This window comes from Myxocyprinus asiaticus, chromosome 19 (genome assembly GCF_019703515.2).
Source record: "Myxocyprinus asiaticus isolate MX2 ecotype Aquarium Trade chromosome 19, UBuf_Myxa_2, whole genome shotgun sequence".
NCBI classification, from domain to species: Eukaryota; Metazoa; Chordata; class Actinopteri; order Cypriniformes; family Catostomidae; genus Myxocyprinus; species Myxocyprinus asiaticus.
The window spans coordinates 46,408,592-46,431,690 of NC_059362.1; the positions used below are offsets into that span (position 1 = coordinate 46,408,592).

The 23,099-nt window shown below is 36.9% G+C and overlaps 1 protein-coding gene across 1 annotated transcript in view; it reads left to right on the forward strand.

The window, feature by feature from the left end:
• LOC127409610 (polyphosphoinositide phosphatase-like) overlaps nucleotides 1-23,099 on the forward strand; it is a 101,257-nt gene that overhangs the window by 8,531 nt on the left and 69,627 nt on the right. Inside the window, exons 5-11 of the mRNA XM_051644291.1 lie at nucleotides 3,942-4,098; nucleotides 6,804-6,854; nucleotides 8,216-8,361; nucleotides 10,040-10,168; nucleotides 11,508-11,608; nucleotides 17,217-17,379; nucleotides 22,661-22,758. Coding sequence (XP_051500251.1) covers nucleotides 3,942-4,098; nucleotides 6,804-6,854; nucleotides 8,216-8,361; nucleotides 10,040-10,168; nucleotides 11,508-11,608; nucleotides 17,217-17,379; nucleotides 22,661-22,758 — 845 coding nt within the window. The remainder of the gene's footprint in view (nucleotides 1-3,941; nucleotides 4,099-6,803; nucleotides 6,855-8,215; nucleotides 8,362-10,039; nucleotides 10,169-11,507; nucleotides 11,609-17,216; nucleotides 17,380-22,660; nucleotides 22,759-23,099) is intronic.

Consider the following 23,099-nt stretch of genomic DNA (forward strand, 5'->3'; position numbering starts at 1 on the left):
ATCTCCACCTGTTGCATCCCGTATTCAATTTAAGATACTCCTTCTAACATTTAAGGTGTTAAACGGACTTGCTCCGGTTTATTTGTCTGATCTACTTCACCTTTATTTACCTGTTAGATCTTCTGAACTTGGCCTTTTGTCTGTTCTTAGATCTCGATTGTCCACTGTAGGTGGAAAGTCATTCTGTGTTGTTGCTCCTAAGCTATGGAACGCATTACCTCTTACTCTTCCTAATATTACTAACTTACTCTTTTGTGTCTCTTCAGTGGCTGTTATCTGTCTGGCAGCACAGAGATTTAATCTTTTTAAATTAATTACATTTCTGATGGTAAATGGGTAGAAAGGACAGAAGGAAAGGAAGAAGAGTAGAAAGAAAGAAAGAAAGGAAGGAAGGAAGGAAGGAAGAAGGGAGGAAGGAAAAGAAGAAGAATCGGGTAAAGGAGGAAGGAAGGAAGGAATGAACGAACTGATGTGTGTGTTTTCTGGTTTAGTTGAGTTGCACCATTCTGGGCAGACACACACAGAGACACACACAGAGACACACACAGAGACACACACAGAGACACACACAGACACACACACAGACACAGACACACACACGGAGAGACACAGACATACAGACACACACACACAGACACACACACACACACACACACACAGATACACACACAGACACACACATGGAGAGACACAGACACACATACAGACAGACAGACAGACACATACAGACAGATACAGACACACACACACACACAAACACACACACACATACACACACTGACAGACACACACACAGAATTATGGGGACACTAGAAAAGTCATCATAAACCACATTTATAGCATAATAACCTTGTAATTACCAGTTTGTAACCTAAAAAAAGTCCTTGTAAACCACTTAAACCTACGCACACACACTCACACACACTCACACACACACACACACACACACACACTGACAGACACACACTGACAGACACACACACAGAATTATGGGGACACTAGAAAAGTCATCATAAACCACATTTATAGCATAATATCCTTGTAATTACCAGTTTGTAACCTAAAAAAAGTCCTTGTAAAGCACTTAAAGCTGCACACTCACACACACTCACACACACACATACAGACAGACAGACAGGAACACTCACACACACACTCACACACACACACACACACACACACACACACTGACAGACACACACACACACACACACATACAGACAGACAGACAGACACACTCACGCACAGACACACACACACACACACACACACACACACACACTGACAGACACACACACACACACACACACACACACATACAGACAGACAGACAGACACACTCACACACACACACACTGACAGACACAGACACACACACACACACACACACACACAGCTAATAGAATCTGCTCTCAGAACGATAGACTCATGTCAGACTGAATCTTGCAGGTCAAATGAGGTGTGAGCATGACTGTGGTCTGGAGTTGACAGGTAGGACAACGCTGTGAGAAAATAGGTGAAAATTTTGAAAGACTGACTTCCTCTGACACAGACACAAGTGAAATCTCAGGTTTTGGTTGGGTTAGTTATCAAAATTACATCTTATGCAACCTTGTGCGACAGTCATCAACACGGAAGGAAAAGGCATATTGTGAAAATAATAATAAATTGAAATTTGGTTTCATCAGAAGCTTGATATGTGTCATATATTTGTCATAATAGATTTAATAGATGTTTGTCTGCTGAGAAATGCAGCAGTCACTCAGCAGTCACGAAAACAGACGGCAGAGATGCACGACATGTTATTGCGTTGGAACGTTTGATTATACCCTTACGTATGGTCATTAGAGTAATGTGTTTGCCTTAAACATGCTGTTACAAGTCCTATGGATTTGGTTTAAATCATCAGCCGCTGGAGAAAACGCTTAAGTTGTTTACTGCATGATTAAGCATATTAGATGACAAAACTGTGACTGATATTAATTTAAGATTGAAGGAAGGAAGGAATAAAAGATGAAAGGGAGAAGGACAGGATAGGTCGATGAAAGAAGGAAGAAAGCAAGAAAGAGGAGAAAAGGGAAAAAAATGAAAGGAAGGAAGAAACAGGGAAAGGAATGAAAAAGAAAGGGGAAGGAGGAAATGAAGAGGGAAAGAAAGGAGGGAGGAGGAGAAAAGTAAAAAAGAAGATGGAAAGGAATAAAGAAAGAAAGGGGAAGGAGGAAATGAAGAGGGAAAGGAAAAAGAAAAAAGAAAGGAAGGAAAAGAGGAGTAAACAGGCAAAGGAAGAAAGGGAAAGGAGGAAGAAGTGAAAGAAGAAGCAAGCAAGAAAGATGAAATGAAGAAGGAAAGCAAGGAGAGAAGAGGGAAAGAAAAAAGGGAAAGGAAGGAAGAGAAAAGGAAGAAACAGGGAAATGTAGAAAAGGGGAGGAGAAAAGAAAGAAGGAAATGAAGAGGGAAAGGAAGGGGGAAGAGGAAAAAAGGGAAAAAATAGCAAAAATGGAAGGAAGAAACAGGGAAAGGAATAAAGAAAGAAAGGGGAAGGAGGAAATGAAACAAGAATGGAAGATGATAATACGAAGGAAAGAAAGTAGGGAAAAGGGAAAATAAAAAGGGAAAGAAAGGATGGAAGAGGAAAAGAAGAAGGAAATTGAGAGGGAAAGGAGGGAAGAAGTGAAAGAAGAAAAGAAGCAAGAAAGAAAGATGAAAAGGAGGAGGAAAGAGAGGGGGAAGAGGAAAAAAGGAAAAAAATAGCAAAAAAGGAAGGAAGAAACAGGGAAAGGAATGAAGGAAGAAAGGGGAAGGAGGAAATGAAAAAGTGAAAGAAAGGAGGGAAGAGGAGAAAAAAGAAAAAAGGAAGGAAGAGGAAAGAAAAAACAAAAAGGAAGGAAGAAACAGGGAAAGGAATAAAGAAAGAAAGGGGAAGGAGGAAATGAAGATGGAAAGAAAAAAGGGAAAGGAAGGAAGAGAAAAGGAAGAAACAGGGAAATGTAGAAAAGGGGAGGAGGAAAGGAAGAAGGAAATGAAGAGGGAAAGGAAGGACGAAGCGAAAGAAGAAAAGAAGCAAGAAAGAAAGATGAAAAGAAGAAGGAAAGAAAGGGGGAAGAGGAAAAAAGGGAAAAAATAGCAAAAAAGGAAGCTAGAAACAGGGAAAGGAATAAAGAAAGAAAGGGGAAGGAGGAAATGAAGAGGGAAAGAAAGGAGGGAAGAGGAGAAAAGGGAAAAAATAGCAAAAAAGGAAGGAAGAAACAGGGAAAGGAATAAAGAAAGAAAGGGGAAGGAGGAAATGAAGAGGGAAAGGAAAAAGAAAAAAGGAAGGAAGAAACGGGTATGTAGAAAAGGGGAGGAGGAAAGGAAGAAGTGAAAGAAGAAAGGAAGGAAGCAAGAAAGAAGGAAATGAAGAGGGAAAGGAAGGATGAAGTAAAAGAAGAAAAGAAGCAAGAAAGAAAGATGAAAAAAGAAGGAAAGAAATGGGGAAGAGGAAGAAAGGAAGGAAGAAGCAAGAAAGGGGAAAAGAAAAAGGAAAGAAAGGAAGGAAGAGACAAACGTTATGAATCAGAAAGTTTCTCAGAACAGTTCTTGTAACATCAGTGTAGCAGCTTTTTACTGAGAAATGATTTGAGCAGAAGTGTTTATTTCTTTGAATTATAAATGTGTCATTGAGTTGTGTGATGTTTGTAAATGAACATGATGATATCACTCTCAGTACAGACTCGAGTTCAAAAGGCCACTCGGCCATCGAGAAACAATCAATGAATATTACCAAGACCTCCATTAACATAAGACATCATATGTGTGTATTTTTCGCTTGTTCAAAAAGGAATCATTATGTAACGGTAATGACAAAAGACTGGAAGAGAGTTGTTAAATCCCATAAAAACACTATTTACTACTTTCCATTGGCCTAAAAAAATGATTTACCCATTTTCTGTCCTGTCTTTCAGGTTTTGTCCGCTTTCTGGAGGGTTACTACATTGTGTTGATCACAAAACGTCGTAGAATGGCTGACATCGGCGGTCATTCTATTTATAAGATTGAAGACACAAATATGATCTACATTCCCAATGATTCAGTCAGAGTTACACATCCAGATGAGGCCCGGTGAGCATACAGATCCTGAAAGATATTTCTTATTTATAATATTTCTTATTATAGATTTGTGTAATTTTGTACTGCCGGTTTGTGTTATCGAGTGTGAGCTCAAATGCGATTTGAAGTATTCATATGTTCACATGATACAGATGTCGCTGACTGGTCTTAATGAGCCTATAGCTCTGTCCCAAATGATGCACTATATACACTTACAATATACACTGAATTTTCATAGTATCGTCCCAAATGGAACACTTAACCAAAACCAGCAAATGCTTGTAGTGAGAACCGTTAGTGTTGCATTTAGGACGAAACTACACCTTGAAAATTCCAACACCAGATGACCGATTGTGTAGTGTATAGTGTGTTATCTGGGACATCGCTTTAATCTGTCTGTCAGTTTCTAAACGTCTTGTTTTACTCACACACACCTTTACCAAAAACAACATGAACAAATGCGCCCTGCTGTAGTAGGTCATCTTGATCTTAGGATGCAAAACATCTCCCCGGCTGTGTCTGTCTGTGTGTGTGTGTGTGTGTGTGTGTGATGACAGTTTTTATCCGTCACTTGTGATGTATGTTAGAGATTTGTAATAACACACAGTACTTTTATAAGAACAGCCTGTAACTGTTGACTTATGTAACCTGAGATAGCATTTACGTCGGAGATACTAACCAAAGCCGAGCGCTTTAGTAACAACATTCATGGGCTCTGTTTCAAAACCTAGTGAGCTGCCTATGTAGGCATCATAGGTGCACTCTCGTCAGACGTTGAGTAAAAATATAGATGTTCCCAATTAAGCGCAAGTAAAAGATCAGTTTGACTCGTTTTGTGTAATGTGTGTCCAAAGACGAGATCTACACAATCCATTTGCCATTGAATAATATCTCTTTTAATATCCTTTCTGTTCTTTACAGTCAGTTATTTATCAGAAATGACATAAAATAAACATTGAATTCTGATCACACAAAGCACGGATGGGGTAAAGAAGTCATTAGACTCCACTCTCATTAATATGCGCTCACTGAACTGATGCTGTTCTTAAAGAGACAGTACCATTTTTGTACTTGTTCTACATATCACTGTAAAAACTTCATAATAGTACAAATTATGCATGTACACTTTCAACATGGAACAACATATACTGTATTTATGCAATGTAATATATGCAATTTCAAGACATAATATTTATTGATGGAATACAGTGAATTTGTACATTTTTAAAAACCTAAAATGTGACAAAATTGATGAAAAACGAATGGTAAAATAAAGTTATATGTATAATTGACAGCATTAGCTGAAAGAGTTTAGAATTTTAGCAAAATGGACATTATTACAGAAATATAGCCAAATGAATCCGAATCGAATTGAAATCGGTAAGTCTGTATCAATACCCGGCTTTACTCTCGACGTAAAGGTTGTTCCTTAAGGTAGGCAGCATGATTATTCTAAGGTACTTTCTTTTGACCAAATTTGAAGTAAACATTGCATGAATCCTTTATAGAGAAGGCAATCCCAGAATGTATGGCGACAAAACATCTTCTAAGATCTGGACGTTTGACTTTTAATGTTTTTTTGTAATTAAAATGTATTTAATTTTAATTTTTTCATTTTTTCCCATTACTGTACTGAGAATTTTGGGGTATGTGCTCAGCTGTCATGCAAATAATATGACATGCTCAGTGCTCCTCAAATGTAATTTAATTTAATTGTATTATTATTTTATTTTTTATATGTATTTTTTTATTATTTAATTGTATTGTATTTGGATTTTATTTAATTTTTTTATTTGTATTTTTTTAAATTTTTTATTTTTTATTTTTTATTTAATTTTATATTTTTTATAATTACATTTTTAATTAAATGTAATAACATTTTTATAATATTTTTATTTTATTATTTTTATATTTAATTTAATGTAATTTTATTATTTTAATGTTATTTTATTATAATTTTTTTAATTTATTTTTTTAATTGTATTGCATTTGTATTTTATTTAATTTTTTAATTTAATTATATTTTTAATTCAATTTAATAACATTTTTATTATATTTTATTATTTTTAGATTTAATTTAATTTAATCTAATTTAATTATTTTAATGTTATTTTATTATTAATTGTTATTATTTTTATTATTTTAATGTTTTTTTATTTTTTTTATTTTTATCCCCTTTTCTCACATGTTGGAATGCCCAATTCCCACTACTTAGTAGGTCCTCGTGGTGGCGCGGTTACTCACCTCAATCCGGGTGGTGGAGGACAAGTCTCAGTTGCCTCCACTTCTGAGACCGTCAATCCGCGCATCTTATCACGTGACTCGTTGTGCATGACACCGCGGAGACTCACAGCATGTGGAGGCTCATGCTACTCTCCACGATCCACGCACAACTTACCACACGCCCCATTGAGAGCGAGAACCACTAATCGTGACCACGAGGAGGTTACCTCATGTTACTCTACCCTCCCTAGCAACCGGGCCAATTTGGTTGCTTAGGAGACCTGGCTGGAGTCACTCAGCACACTCAATACTCGCTGAGCTACCCAGGCCCCCCCTACTTTTAATTTTTTTTTTTATTATATTACCTGCACATGTTCTTGATATTTTTCGTAAAATTAATCCACTTAGATTAGAATGTCATTTTTGCATGTTGTTTACTTTAAAGTTGACCGTTGTTGAACTTCCTGTTAAATTTCAAACTTGTCTTTTTACAGGTATGTGAGAATCTTCCAGAATGTGGACCTGTCCAGTAACTTCTATTTCAGGTAAATCTGTCCAATGAGTGTAGTGTGTGTGTGTGTGTGTGTGTGTGTGCATGTGAGTGTGTTATTTGAACTCTTGATAAGACTCTCCCTGTGATATCTGCTACTTTAAAATCTTGAGTGTCGAAGAAAAGGTCAATTCACGCATATCTATGTGTCCCCGGGGCCTTTGCGCATGTCACTTATCTCAAAGCCCTTTTGAAAGCGTTAAATACTCAATGCTGTGTCCTCGCATAACTCGAGGTCTTTGTAACGGAAATAAGATTTCACGGTTTACTCAAATACTGCTTGCATGAGTCCTTACTTGCCCTTTTTTCCTCACTCACTTCTTGGAAATCAGTTTTTTTTGTCCATAGTTTCGTTCTGTGCAAGACAGTCAACTTCTCATTTTAATTTTTGTCATGTTGGACATATCTACAGTGCATAAAGAATTTGCAGGTGATTTTAAGTGATGTTCATTAAAGGTTCGTTTGCCCAAAAAATTAAATTCTGTCATCATTTACTCATTCTCATGTCGTTCCAAATCTATTTGACTTTCTTTTTCTGCTTTTCTTCCATGGAACACAAAAGGAGATGTTGAGCAGAATGTTCGTGCTGCTCTTTTCCATCCAATGAAAACAGTGATCAGGGGCTTTCAAATTTAAGAAAGAACAAAAAAAGACGTAAATGTAGTTTGTGTGACTCATGCGCTGTATTCCAGTTGTTCAGAAGACATACAGTAGCTTTGTGTGAAGACTGAAAATTAAGTAGCATTTAAATCTCGGTCACATATGCACATTTTCAAGCTTTACATGTCAAGATTAAGTCAATGTCAGGACGCATGTCTTATAACAGCATGAGATTTAAGAGAAAGATTTGAGTACAGAAGTTGACAGAATTAAGGCACAACACAAATGAATTAACCACTATACAAATTAAATAAACAATATTTGTAAAAATGCTGCATTTCGCATTGGTCCACCAGAGTTTCTTTTGTTTGCTTCAGTAATTTTGTTGTGTTGAGGCCGCTAGGTCACAGAAGAAATGAACATTTTGCAGAGAGAGCAATTTTAGAATTTAGATGTAGTGAGGGGTGATGGGGCCACAAACTAACAAACACATGATGTTTTTTTCAAGACATGGTCAGTACTAAATATATGTGTTGTCATCTTGCAGAAATAATTGCATGTGAATGCGTGTGAACTTTTGAATCTCTCTGAACCTCAAAACAAGTGCATTCAGTGTGTTATATCTCCAGGCAACACGCTGTCACCTAGCAACAATGCATCCTGGGAGCCGCTTTGTCCTGCTGATCAACAGTTATGAGAACTGTAATTATTTTTGCTTTGTGAGTGCATGTGACCTTTGTCCCTTTGGCCTTATAGTTACAGCTATGACCTGAGTTACTCGCTACAGTATAACCTGACGGTGCTGCAGATGACCTGTGACCCCGGAGAGTGCGAGGAACTGAGCACCAGCAGCAGACAGGACAGCTTTGATATCTTTGAAGAGGAGGGACTCCCCACTCAAGGTGTGTCATGACTGTAATCATTTTATTTTATTATTTATTTATTTATTTTACTTTTCTGCACGGTTTTGTGTTTTGTTTAGTTTTCGTTTTTGCGGTGTTTTTGTTTTGTTTTCTTTTGTTTTTGTTGTGTTATGTTTTGGCCTGTTTTGTTTTCGGTTTTGTTTTGTTTGAAGAGGAGGCTTTTGTTTTGTTTGGAAGGTGTCTTTTTAGGACTGAAGTTTTTTGTTTAGTTTTGTGTTTTTGTTTTTTGTTTGGAAGGTGTCTTTTTAGGACAGAAGGTGTTTTTATATATTTATTTAACTTCTTTTTGTTTTGTTTTAGTTTTTTGTGTTTTGTTTTGTGGTGCTTTTGTGTTGTTTTTGTTTTGTTTTTTGTGTTTTTTGTTTTTGTTTTTTGATGTTTTTGTTTTGTGTTGTTTTTGTTTTGTTTTTTGTGTTTTTTGTTTTTGTTTTTTGATGTTTTTGTTTTGTGTTGTTTTTGTTTAGTTGTTTTTGTTGGGTTATATTTTTGTTTTGTGTTTCGTTTGAAGAGGAGGCTTTTGTTTTGTTTGGAAGGTGTCTTTTTAGGACTGAAGGTGTTTTTATATATTTATCTTTATTTAACTTCTTTGGGTTTTTTATTTTTTGTATTTTCTTTTGTTTTGTGGTGGTTTTGTTTTGTTATTGTTTTTTGTTTTGTTTGAAGAGGAGGCTTTTTAGGACAGAAGTTATTTTTTATAAATTTATTTTTATTTAACTTTGTGTTTTTTGTTTTGTGTTTTGTTTGAAGAGGAGGCTTTTGTTTTGTTTGGAAGGTGTCTTTTTAGGACTGAAGTTTTTTGTTTAGTTTTGTGTTTTTGTTTTTTGTGTTTTTTGTTTGGAAGGTGTCTTTTTAGGACTGAAGGTGTTTTTATATATTTATTTTTATTTAACTTCATTTTGTTTTGTGGTGCTTTTGTGTTGTTTTTTGTGTTTTTTTGTTTTTGTTTTTTGATGTTTTTGTTTTGTGTTGTTTTTGTTTAGTTGTTTTTGTTGGGTTATATTTTTGTTTTGTGTTTCGTTTGAAGAGGAGGCTTTTGTTTTGTTTGGAAGGTGTCTTTTTAGGACTGAAGGTGTTTTTATATATTTATCTTTATTTAACTTCTTTGTGTTTTTTTATTTTTTGTATTTTCTTTTGTTTTGTGGTGGTTTTGTTTTGTTTGTTTTTTGTGTTCTATTTAGTTTTTCTTTTGTGTTTTGTTTTTGTTATGTTTTGTTTGAAGTGGAGGCTTTTTAGGACAGAAGGTATTTTTATAAATTGATTTTTATTTAACTTGTTTTAATAAAAACAAACAAAGTGTTTTTTATTTTGTGTTGTTTAGTTTAGTTTTTTTGTTTGAATAGGAGGCTTTTGTTTTGGTGTCATTTTAGGACTGAAGGTATTTTTATATGTTTATTTTTATTTAACTTCTTTTTGTTTTTTGTTTAGTTTTTTTTAAGAGGAGGAGCTCCCTACTCAAGGCATATCGTCTTATGACTCTTGGATTAAAATAATATATTTGTTTTATTATTTAACTTTTTTGTTTTTTTGTTTTTTTTAAAAACTTCTTTGTGTTTTTTGTTTTGTTTAAAGAGGAGGGGCTCCCCACTCAATGTGTGTTTTGTTGATTGTTTTGCTTGTAAATGTGTGTGAATTGTTAACTGAAGTCCTTGTCTTTCAGTTGTCCACGGTTTAAAAAACGAACCCTACGCGAAATATGTGTGGAACGCTCGTCTGCTGGAAAAAGTGAAGGACATTGTGCATCCTGATTGGCTGTTGTACATCATCCATGGATTCTGCGGCCAATCCAGTATCCTCATTTATTCTGTGTCTGTATCTGTGTGTGTGTGTGTGTGTGTGCGTGTGTGTGTGTGTGTGTTTACTTATATTTTGGAGAAAAATCTTTTTTCGTCTTGTGTCTTCTGTACCCTCCATATTTGTGCATTAATTTATCCAATTAATTTAATTGAATGAATCAAAGATTTAGTGTATACTGCATTAGTGATGTTTATATAATGCTGGTCAGTTTAGATGACCTGTGTGTAACTACATGACTCCCAGGCCAAAAACATATTTTTCCATGACAACCATTCAAAAGTAGCTGTGTATTTTGACACAATTGTTTATTTTTGTAAGCAGCATAAATAAAGGACATTTTGCAAGCAACAACAATTTTGAAAATGGATTCTTCAAAAAATCTCCTTTTGTGTTCCACTGAAAAAATAACACCATACGGGTTATAAATAACAGGGGTAAATAATTACATTTTTGAACTGTTCCTTTATGTTTTTGATGGTAGCTGGTTTCACATGGTTTCTAGCTGGTCCAAGCTGGTTTAGATGGTTAATCATCTGGACTACTGGACCTGGTTTTGACCTGGTAGAACATCCTGGCCAAGCTGGTTAGAGCGAGTAGACCATCTTGGACCAGCAATAAAACCATGATCTAATTACCAACCTTAAGCAGCAGGAAACCTTTACTTCTAAAGTTTCGAAGGGTCAAGATTGAAAAAAAAGAAAAAGAGAGGAAATAACGATGTGGAGCGAGTCGTGTGTTGTTGATTGCTTCTCTTGTCTGGTTGTAATGGCTTCTCCGTCCTCCCCCGTGAAGAGTTCAGGAGGAGAGGTGAATGAGTTAAAAGATCTAAGCAAAGCTTATGAAGATCTGCCATTGAATTTTGAATCATTAATAGCCATGTCCATTTAAATGAGCAAGACTGTAGCATCTGTTAAAGGATTAAAACAACCTTATATTTAAAGCAGTATTATCTAGAAAATTATGTCATCATTTATTCTCCCTTGTCTCTTCACCTCTTCTTGTTGTTCCAATCTCATATGACTTTCTTTCTAACGTGGAACACAAAAGCAGATGATTAGTAGAATGTTCACGCTGCTCTTTTCCATACAGTGACTTTTCATAGCGACCTCAACTGTCAAGCTCCAAAAAGGACAAAACAACAACATAAAAGTAGTCTTTTTGACTTGTGCACTATATTCCAAGTCTTATGAAGTCATACAGAAGCTTGTAATTCGTTATTCGCTGAACATCTTCCCCATCGTCTGCCTAATGTCTCCGTAAATGAGTTCAGGATACTTTCTAGGCATATTCCTTATGCATTGGTTTGTGTTTCCTTTAACTCTCAATTTCAGAGTTGTTGATTTATGGCAGGCCGGTGTACGTCACCTTGATCGCCCGCCGTTCCAGTCGCTTTGCAGGGACGCGTTTTCTCAAAAGAGGAGCCAACTGTGAGGTACACGCTGGTTACTAAAGACACAAACGTATGCTGTGGACATGTGCTCTATTGTAAATATCTTTTTACCCGTCCAGAGCAATCTCTCGTTTTGCTTGCTGTCTGTATTTATCTCTGTTATCACTGTGTATTCAGGTGTGGTTATGTAATGTTCTTTTGCTCTAAAGCTGTCAGTTATTAGCGCTTTCCAAAGCTTTGTATGAGCTACTGATGTGATTTTCTATAATGGAGAAGTGTTGGGGAAGCTACTTTAAAACTGCTGTGTGACAAGCTACAAGCTACTCATAAAGTATTTTAACAAAAGTTGAGCTACTCATTAAAGAAAAGTAGTTAGCCACACTACAAGCTACTACATTGGAGCTTATTAAGGGGGCAATGTCTTTTTAAAAACTGTTATATAGTTTCTAATTTAATAAGAGCAATATTTCTCTGGCCAAGAAACATTGAGAGTTTTTCAGTGAATGATTCTTTGTTAAGATATCAGCATTAAACTTTAACAGATACATTTACACTAAATGCACATACAAAAAACTAGAATACAACATTTAACCCTTTAAGCTCTGAAGGTGTTTTTAAATGTCCTGTTTCAGTGGCATACCCAAAATTAAAGGCTTATAACTCGACAACAACAATAAAAAAAACAAAAACAAGGATGGTCATGTTTTTGGTGTCATTGTAAAGAAAACTTTTCAAATTTTTTAATGAAATTGATTGATATATTCAGACACTCTCAGCCTAAGAAACTGCTGAAAAATCACAAAAAAAGATTGTGCCAAAAATGTACTTGTTTTTTTAATTATTTTTCAGATTTGACATTATATATATCTCTGGCTGTAAATATGATCGAAAAACTGCTTTTGTTTTGTTCCCAATCATATCAACTGTATCTGAGCAAAAATGTTTAAAAGCAATCAAACGTTGTAGCATTCAAAAAATAATTTATCATAGTGTCCAAAAGCTTCTCCAAACAAATAAAACATAATAATTGTACATAAGAACTAATTACACATGCAAACACAACAATGACTAAAGGTTTGCATAGCATGCAGACATGATTTTAGTAATGAGATTTCACAGAATGAGTTTCATTCTGTGTCATTTGAGTCATCATTGAGTCTGTGTCATGTATTTGGCGCCATCTCCTGGTGGTCATATGTAACATTGTGCTTCATGTGGATTATCTAATGATTTATGCATTCGATCTATGCTTTCAATTACCTTGTGTGTGGGCTCGTTTGAAAGATAATCGCCTGGTATGTGAAATTTTATGTTCTGGTTATTTTTCTGGAAGTTATAAGTGAAAACGCGGCGTATAAGCTACATTGCCTACTTGTTCAGGTTTGGTCATAATGCCTACATCCATTGTAAAGTAGAGACTTTAAGCTTTCAAATGATACCTATTTTGTGTTGGTCAAGACTGTAGGTAATAATATATTGACAATTATTTTTTGTTCTCATGGGCCCATCCGAGCTTAAAGGGTTAAGGAATGTCATATATTCAAAACAAGTTGAGCTCAGTCGACTGAATTTGTGTCATAATGTTGATTACCACAAAAAATGATTTCGACTCGTCCCTCCTTTTCTTTAAAAAAAAGCAAAAATGTGTGTTACAATGAGACACTTACAATGGAAGTCAATGGGGTCAATAATCTGTAAACATTAAAATACTCACTGTTTCAAAAGTATAGACACAAGACGTAAACAATATGTGTGTTAACATGATTTTACTGTGATAAAATCACTTACTAACCACATCTGTGTTAAGTTAAATCCAATTTTACAACTTGTTGCAATGACGACGTTAAGCCTGTAAACCCTGTAATCTGGCAAGCGCTGTAACACCAGTAAATCCTTGATTTTTATCAAACTAAAATTATGATAAAACATAGCTAATTTATACGTCTTGTGGCTATATTAATAAAACTATGTGCATTTTAATGTTTATAGACTGGACCCATTTTCTTCCACTGAAAGTGCCACACTGTAACTGCAATTGTTGTTTTCTTTTATTGATTATTTTCTCAACTGGATTGGCTGTAAAGCTGCGAGCACAAAGAGTTTTTCAAGCTACATCAACCAAACTTGGCACAGACATTCACTGACTCGCTTTGCTATGACTTTTCTAATAGATCCAAATTACGGTTTTCACGCTGCAGACAATCAAAACAAAACAAAAAAAAGTCCTATAGACTTACATTCACTAAATGTTTAAATAGACCAAGACCATTAAAATTCCAACTTTCAAAAATTCAAATGTAAACAAACCCACACTAGCAAATCTATCCACAGTATTCCTGAGTCCCATGATGCTTTGCGGGCGATGTGGGCGGAACTTCCGGTTAAGCGTAAACAGTTGTTATGTGATGTACTAACGCAGCATTAAAAATGACAGAAACTTGAGAGCAAATGATCACAGAATTAAAGCAAGGCAATATTGTTCTTCCTCACCTCTCTGTTAATGATTATGGGTTTGAAGATGATGGCCAAATATCGCAAATAGAAGCATTTTAGTTATTTTGTTGAGTCTTTATCCATCGATGGAAGAACCTGAGCAGACTAACCTGAAAAGCTCTGTAGCCTATTAGCACCTTCGCAGCTGTAAATTTGGACATGTTTTGAGAAATGTATTTTAAAGCATATATCGAGTCTAGTCAGAACCTGAAGAGTTTGCTGTACTGAGATTATGTACTTACTGCAGATACAGGGGAGGTTCAAACAGCAGGATGCTCGTGTATTACAGGACTCGGGCGATGAGTCTGTCATGCTGCCATTTTTTTGGATAAAATACAATTATTTTACAGGAGATGAATGTGTAGTAAGCACATTTTACACAAAAGTTCAATGTTCTCTGTAAAGCAGCTATAAAACAGTATGTATTATTAAAAGCACTAGCTGTACAAATAAATGTAATTGATACTGAATTAATGTCCACACTGTTTTCCAAATCACCTTTTCCCCTTAAGGGAAGACATGCACATTCTGCAAAGACACTCAAAAGAAAGTGAATTGCAGGCAGGAAAGAGGAAAATCATAACACAATTAATTTCAAACATGATAAAACATCTCACTACTGTATATGTCTCATCTAATAATTATGGTCTTTCACTGTAGAATGATTAATTTAGCATCACAGCATGAAAACAGTTGAAAACATCATAACACTCACAGACAGTGCAGGAAAAACACTGTTCCTTTTTATACTCAATAATAATGCCATTTCAAAACACGTGAAGCATTCACAAAGGACAACGCTGAACAGAAATGAACAAACTCTCTACATTTCTAATGAACTTTCAGCACATACACACCTTTTATCACAATAATGCTATTGTTTATATGTAATTCATTGTGATCTGTTTCTGGACATCTATCGTAGCCGGACCGTAACGGTGCACAGTATAAGTAATCCCCCCTGTTGACTTCTTGCCAATAAAGTGAAAAGAGCACACAAACAAATTATTCCAAAGCTTTTTCAAACAGATGTTCCGGTCACACTTTATATTAGGTGGTCTTAACTACTATGTACTAACATTAAATACATACAAGACTATGTATTTACTGTGTAACTACATGTTGTTCTGCAAAATTCCCACATTTGCTGCTACTGAGGTTGAGGTACGGGTAGATTTAGAAGTAAGGGTAGGGTTAGGGTTAGGATTAGGATTAGGGTGTTAGAGTTAGGTTTTGGGGTAAGGGGTTGGTTAGGGTTAGGATTAGGGGTTAGAGTTAAGTTTTGGGGTAAGGGGTTGGTTAGGGTTAGGATTAGGGGTTAGAGTTAAATTTTGGGGTAAGGGGTTGGTTAGGGTTAGGATTAGGGGTTAGAGTTAAGTTTTGGGGTAAGGGGTTGGTTAGGGTTAGGTTTTGAGTTTAAGGGTTGGGTTAGGATTAGGGGTTAGAGTTAGGTGTTGGGGTAAGGATTGGGTTAGTGTTAGGTTTTGGGTTTAAGGGTAGGGTTTGGGAAAGGATTAGGGGTTAGAGTTAGGTTTCAGGGTAAGGGTTGGGTTAGTGTTAGTTTTGGGGTTTAAGGGTAGGGTTTTGGAAAGGATTAGGGGTTAGAGTTAGGTGTTGGGGTAAGGATTGGGTTAGTGTTAGGTTTTGGGGTTAAGGGTAGGGTTTGGGATAGGATTAGGGGTTAGAGTTAGGTTTCAGGGTAAGGATTGGGTTAGTGTTAGGTTTTGGGGTTTAAGGGTAGGGTTTGGGATAGGATTAGGGGTTAGAGTTAGGTTTCGGGGTAAGGGTTGGGTTAGTGTTAGTTTTTGGGTTTAAGGGTAGGGTTTTGGAAAGGATTAGGGGTTAGGGTTAGGTTTCGGGGTAAGGGTTGGGTTAGTGTTAGGTTTTGAGTTTAAGGGTTGGGTTAGGATTAGGGGTTAGAGTTAGGTTTCGCGGTAAGGTTTGGGTTAGTTTTAGGTTTCGGGGTAAGGGTTGGGTTAGTGTTAGGTTTCGGGGTAAGGGTTGGGTTAGGATTAGGGGTTGAGTTAGGTGTTGGGGTAAGGGTTGGGTTAGGATTAGGGGTTAGAATTAGGTTTCGGGGTATGCTTAGGGTTAGGATTAGGGGTTAGAGTTAGGTTTTGGGGTAAGGGTTAGGTTTGGGTTAGGTTTTGGGGTAAGGGTTGGGTTAGGGTTAGGATTAGGGGTTTGAGTTAGGTTTTGGGTTAAGGGTTATGTTAGGATTAGGGGTTAGAGTTAGGTTTTGGGGTAAGGTTAGGATTATGGGTTAGGGTTAGGTTTGGGTTAGGGTTATGTTAGAGTTAGGTTTTGGGGTAAGGGTTGGGTTAGGATTAGGGGTTAGAGTTAGGTTTTGGGGTAGGGGTTGGGTTAGGGTTATGATTAGGGGTTAGGTTAGGGGTTAAGTTAACAGTGTGACTACAAATGTAATTAAATGCAAGTACTTTAAATGTAATTAATATGCAACAACATGAATGTACATAAGTGCATTGTATCAAATGGTTAAGTACATAGTAGTTAAGGCCACCTAATATAAAGTGGGTCCTATGTTTCTAAGTCAGTCATTCTGTAGGCATCTGATGAAGAAGCAGCATCTGGGACTGGAGCGTTGTGGTTTGCGAGTGGTTTCTGAATATAACATTGCTGTTTTAGATAAAACTTTAGTTTCTCTTGATTATTAGGATAACCATTAACCACACATTGTCTGGGAAATGTGTAAGACATCGCACAACATTTAAAAAGCAAGAATCTAATCGCATGACACGCAAGCAAGCAGAGATCGGCTACACACAAAACGGCAACCTATCGCTCTTACGTTAGCCAACCGGAAACTCTGCCCACCTTGCGAAATACAGTGGAATCGCTGAGAATATTGTTGATAACCATACATCTATACATCTGTTTGTCTTGCTGTAATGTCTGCATAACCATCTAACTTTTAAAACTTTCAGACAAGGCTTTATCAAGACAATGTCAAAGTTTGTCTTGACAAACTTGACCTATCTGGTTCCATATGTGCTACACCAATAAAGTCATGCAAATTTTTGCAAAAGGTAGCTTGTTACTGGAAAAGCGATGCGGTTTTGAAAACAACTGTCACAGTACACTTATTAACATCACTATTTTTAGTTACTCCCCAACAATGTAATTGTGTGCATTATAGGGCGATGTGGCGAATGAAGTGGAGACCGAACAGATCATCCATGATGCCTCTGTCATGTCATTCTCGGCGGGCAGTTACTCATCCTGTGTGCAGGTCAGAGGGTCGGTTCCTCTACACTGGTCTCAGGACATCTCCACCATGATGCCCAAACCACCCATACGCTGTAAGAGACACTTTCTGTTTTATTACCACACTAGTAGACCTTTTTCACCGACTATGATGGTGCATTTCCACCTTATTTAGCAGCATAAATCTAGCAAACTTTTTTATATGATCATTTTTTTAAATATTGAGTGTAAGCTTATAACATTATGCTTTATATTATTTTTCTTTTGCTCTTGGAGCAAATGGATAAGTGAAAATAATATTTGCTGTGATCTCCCATTCACTCCCATTCACCGCTGTCAAAGTTTACCCTGCAAACGTTTATTTCTGTTTTCCTTCCATATTCCTGTTCATTAACACACTCCTGCGTCACTCACCAAAGACTTCCTGTCTGGTCCATCATGAACTGCATAACCTAGTGAACTGCCTTGCTGGATACTCCCTACATAGGCAGCTACTTTCTAAGGCAGCATCCTAACTGAATTACTGTATTTCTTTGCACTGAAAAAAATCCTTTTCTTTTAGTCTTGTTTTCCAGTTAAGATATCGAAATGTCCTTAAAACAAGAAATATTTACTGGAGATAGTAAAATTGCATAAAATACTAATGGACTTTCTTTAATTTAATTTATTTTCTTCACCCCATTGGCAAATTCAAAACAGTTTGATAAAAAAATGTGCAAAAAATAAAAATCCTTAAAAAGGCTTTTGTTTTCTTTAAGAAAAATTTAAATATCTTTTTCTTTCTTTTTGATTTTGGGATGAAAAATTTGACCTGGACATTGTCCGATTTGCACAAAATGTAGCATGTATCACCTAGGAACTCTCTGGACAAAAAGTTGTTAAAAAGAAATTTGATTTGTTAAATCGTTGAGAAGATACAAGCCAATTAATATTTTGGGCGCGCCCCTAATTCACTCGTTGACCTATATCTTCTGAACGCAAAGTCCAAACTTAACGAAACATGGTATACTTTGATAACAGAAAATTTTGAAGACTTATGCCAATTTTCATCCAATTTCACCAATAGGGGGCACTACAACTAAAAACCATTTATAACTCCGCAACCGTTTGATTGAAGAAGTTGAAATTTGGCATGCATCTTCTTTTGGTCAAGTGCAAACATTCCAAACAAGAGAAATCCACTTCCGAAGGGCACTTCGAAGGAGGAACGATTGCGGCCACCATGTTGAAGGGTTGTTCCAAATCGAAGGGCTCATAAATGGCTGCTTCGAAGGGCCCTAATTGGCCTGTATCTTATACGTGCAATATTCTGAGATCACATGCGAAATATCCTCAATTTAAGATAGAAGGGGGCACTATAACTCAAGAAACTCTTGATTGTGCCACTGTGATCAAAGCAGTTGTAATTTGAGACAAAAACAACTGTGTCCACAGCATCCACAGGATATATTCTGTTGGTTATTTTGGTCATCTTTTCTCCAAATGTGCTTGGACCCTGATAATTGCCGCTTGCAGCTATATTTGAAATTAAATTCCCCTTAAAATTCCTGTTAGGGTGGATGCCTATAAATGGGGTTTTCAAAAAGTTTATGAACAGCACTTGTTGCTTATGGTTTTTATGTGCATTAGCAGACTCTTTCCTGTTTGATAATGTCATCGAGGTCATCTGAAGACCTGAAGAGCTCTCAACTTCTCAAGCTCTTGTATTAGTTTTCTGCATGCAGTCTGACTATTGCTGCATGTGTGTGTGTGTGCGGGTGTTTTCAGGGGTTGGTGATCCTATTCTCCTGTTTACTCATTTCACCGTTTCTATTCCACATCAAGATGACATTTCATACACACACCGGCTCCTGTAGATACAGTAAATTGTCGTGCTGTGCGCTCATTGCTTACCGATTGGTTACCTCAGATAACAGCTGACAGCGCTTTTGTGTTTGCTGGTTTTGTACGTTATCTTCTGCATCAACCAGGAGATAAATGCACTGCAAATTCTTAATCATTATATTTGCCTTTTCTGGGAGTAAAACATCCTTAAAATAAGATTATTTTACCTGAGAAGCATACTCCATTGGCAAATTATTTATTCTCATTTTAAGCATATTTCTAATAAAATTTAGTGAGGTTTATGCGTAAAACAGAACAAAACAAATATTTGCCAATGAGGTAATAAATATAAACTTAATTCAAGATATAATATCTGAAATCAAGTATTATTTAATGCAAAATTGCATTTTTTTAATGAAGTTGAAATAATGTGGACCGATGACTTCAGCAGAAGCATACAGTGGCAAGAAAAAGTATGTGAACCCTTTGGAATTAGCTGGTTTTCTGCATTAATTGGTCATAAAATGTGATCTCATCTTCATCAAAGTCACAGGTATAGACAAACACAATGTGCTTAAGCTAACAACACACAAACAATTATAATCTTTCATGTCTTTATTGAACACATCCCATTAAATATTCACAGTTATGTGGAAAAAGTAAGTGAACCCTTGGATTTAATAACTGGTCGATTTTCCTTTGGCGGCAATAACCTCAACCAGGTGTTTCCGGTAGCTGCGGATTAGACCTGCACAACGTTCAGATGTATTTTTGGATCATTCTTCCTTACAGAACTGCTTCGACTCAGCCATATTCTTAGGATGTCTGGTAAGAACGGCTCTCTTGAGGTCATTCCACAGCATCTCTATTGGGTTAAGGTCTGGGCTCTGACTGGGACACTCCAAAAGTGGATTTTCTTTTTTTGAACTCATTCTGTAGTGGATTTACTTTGATGTTTAGGGTCATTGTCCTGCTGCATCACCAAACTTCTACTGAGCTTTAGCTGGCACACAGTCACCCTGACATTATCCTGTAGGATATCTTGATAAACTTGGGAATTAATGTTTCTTTTGATGATGACAAGCGGTCCAGGCCCCGAAGCAGCAAATCAGCCACAAAATCTAGGTCAGATCTAAGGTCCCTCCACCGTACTTCACCACTGGGATGATGTTTTCATGTTGGTATGAGGTGCCCTTTTTACGCCATATGTAGTGCTGCATGTTCTTCCCAAACAATTCAACCTTAGTTTCATCAGTCAATAAAACATTTTCCCAGTGGCGTTGTGGAGTGTCAAGGTGGTCTTTGGCAAACTTCAGGTGCGCATCAATGTTTTTGTTGGAAAGCAGCAGCTTCCTTCATGATGTCCTGCCACGGACACGATGCCTGTTTAATGTTTTCTGTATAGTAGACTCATGAACAGAGATGTTAACCAGTTCCAATGATTCCTTCAAGTCTTTATCTGTCACTCTAGGGTTCTATTTTACCTCATTGAGCATTCTGCGGTATGTCTTTTGAGTCATCTTGGCTGGACGGCCACTTCTAGGGAGAGTACCTATAGTACTAAATCATCTCCATTTATAGACAGTTTGTTAGCTCTTTCCAGCTACATGCAAAGCAACAATTATTGATCGTAGGTCTTCTGAGATCTCTCTTTTTACTTCTGGAACCAGACTGTTGTGCTCTGTTGCTTGCAATCTCAAGCAAACTGATCTGAGTGGCTGTTTAACTTTTTAAAGAATTTGACAGAAAAGACATCCAGTCACTTCAGTGCAGATGAAAAGGAAACCCTAAAACAGCACATTGAGTATAATTGTCTTAATCTGTTTCACAGGAGCCAGTTCTCTCTGGTGCATTTTATCAAAAACCACACTCGGACACAACCTAAATCTCCTAGATATGTCAAATTATATGTGATTTGCAGACTTTTTATGCTCCATGCCTATTCTTCTTTTGAATACAGTTTGCAATTTAATTAGATGACACTTGATGTGATGTCCTTGTGTCAGAAGATGAGTTTTTGAAGAATGTTTTCTCTCTATAATTTGGTTAGGCAGAAACTAGGTCAAAATCGGCACTTGCACAAAGAACTTACAACTGATATTGATTTTTGAACAAAAAGTCATCCAAACACTCATAGAGAAAGGGTGTTACGCAAGCCTTTTAGTCTTATTGATTGTTAGAGGTTCTGTGAGAACATGAGACATGGTTAAGACACAGATTTTCTTCCTCACACCTTGCATGCATCACGCTGCCATCTCACACAGCAATGGTGAGCTTTGTCAGCCCTGCTGAAGTGCTATTCAACGCATAAGTGTTTGATTATGTGGATTTTGAATAAGCTTTGTGCTGCGTTAATGAATTCATGTAAAAAAGGGATTTGTGTATGCGAGAAACCTTGTTCTCATAACCTACTTCTGGAAGTGTTTTGTGTGTTATGCTCTTGTTGATCTGTTTACAGGTTTGTACAATCAGATTTTTGTATGTTGAAACTGTGGACTGCCCTTCGCCAAAGACTCATGACCCACATATTACGTGACCAGAAGGACAAGTCTGGTTTTCCTTAAATTGAAGAATACTAGCTTGAGTAATAAAATCTTAAATGGTTCAAGACAAGTTAAGCTCGATCGACAGCATTTGTGTCATAATGTTGATTATCACAAAACATGTTTGAATCACCTCTTATTTTCTTTTTAAAAAAGGCAAAAATAGAGGTTACAGCGAGACACTTACGATGTAAGTACATAGGGCCAATTTTTTGAAATGTGAAGCTTATAATTTTATAAAAGCACTTACATTCATTTGAAATTAAAATTAATGTAAAAAATACTTCCGGAACCAAGATGACAAAAAAAGTCGATTGTAGGTTGCTAGTGAGCATTTGAGCAGCTGTATGTCCTGACATTATCAAACAGCCTACATGCCTGTAAATAAGTGAGACAGGACAGTCTGTGATGACCTAATGACCCTTTTCATTCCTTTAATTATCTTTCAATCTGTTTTCATCTCGTACGTTTTTTGATTTTCTCCCCTTTTTCTCCCAAAGTTGGAATGCCCAGTACCCAATGCACTCTAAGTCTCCATGGTGGCGTAGTGACTCGCCTCAATCCGGGTGGCGGAGGATGAATCTCAGTTGCCTCCGCGTTTGAGACCGTCAATCCGCACATCTTATCACGTGGCTTGTTGAGCGCATTACCGCGGAGACATAGTGCGTGTGGAGGCTTCACGCTATTCTCCGCGGCATACACACGCAACTCACCACGTGCCCCACCGAGAGCAAGAACCACATTATAGTTACCCCATGTGACTCTACCCTCCCTAGCAACCGGGCCAATTTGGTTGCTTAGGAGACCTGGTTGGAGTCACTCAGCATGCCCTGGATTTGAACTCGTGACTCCAGGGGTGGTAGTCAGCGTCAATACTCGCTGAGTTACCCAGGCCCCGCATACGTGACAGCTTTGATCTTATTGGTCGGAGTTTGGTGCACAATTAGAGTAAAAACACATTTGTTGTTTAATCAGCCCAGTGAAATGTTTCATTCTCTTTGTGTTGCAGTGGATCAGGCTGATCCGTATGCTCATGTCGCTGCTCTTCACTTTGATCAGATGTTGCAGAGGTTTGGATCTCCAATCATCATCTTGAACCTCGTCAAGGTGAGAAAATCCAGACTTTACACTTAAGTACATCAAATGCAACAAATGCATGTTGTTTTTAAAATGGCAAGACTGCCTTTCTTTTTACAAAAACCAACAAGTACCAGCGGTGCCATTGCTGGTGTAGGAGCCGGTTCCCAATCTGGCCCCGTTCTGGGAAAATAATTCTCTTAATCAGTTTTACTATATAAAATACTGTAAATAAAAATTAGGCTGTCAATTAAATGCGTTAATTCAGTGCGAGTAATTCTATAAAAAATTTATTTAATCATGTCCCCGCACTGTAAGATTAGCAATTAAAGCTTGAAGTACCACCTTTTTGTTTTCAGCAGGGGGCAATA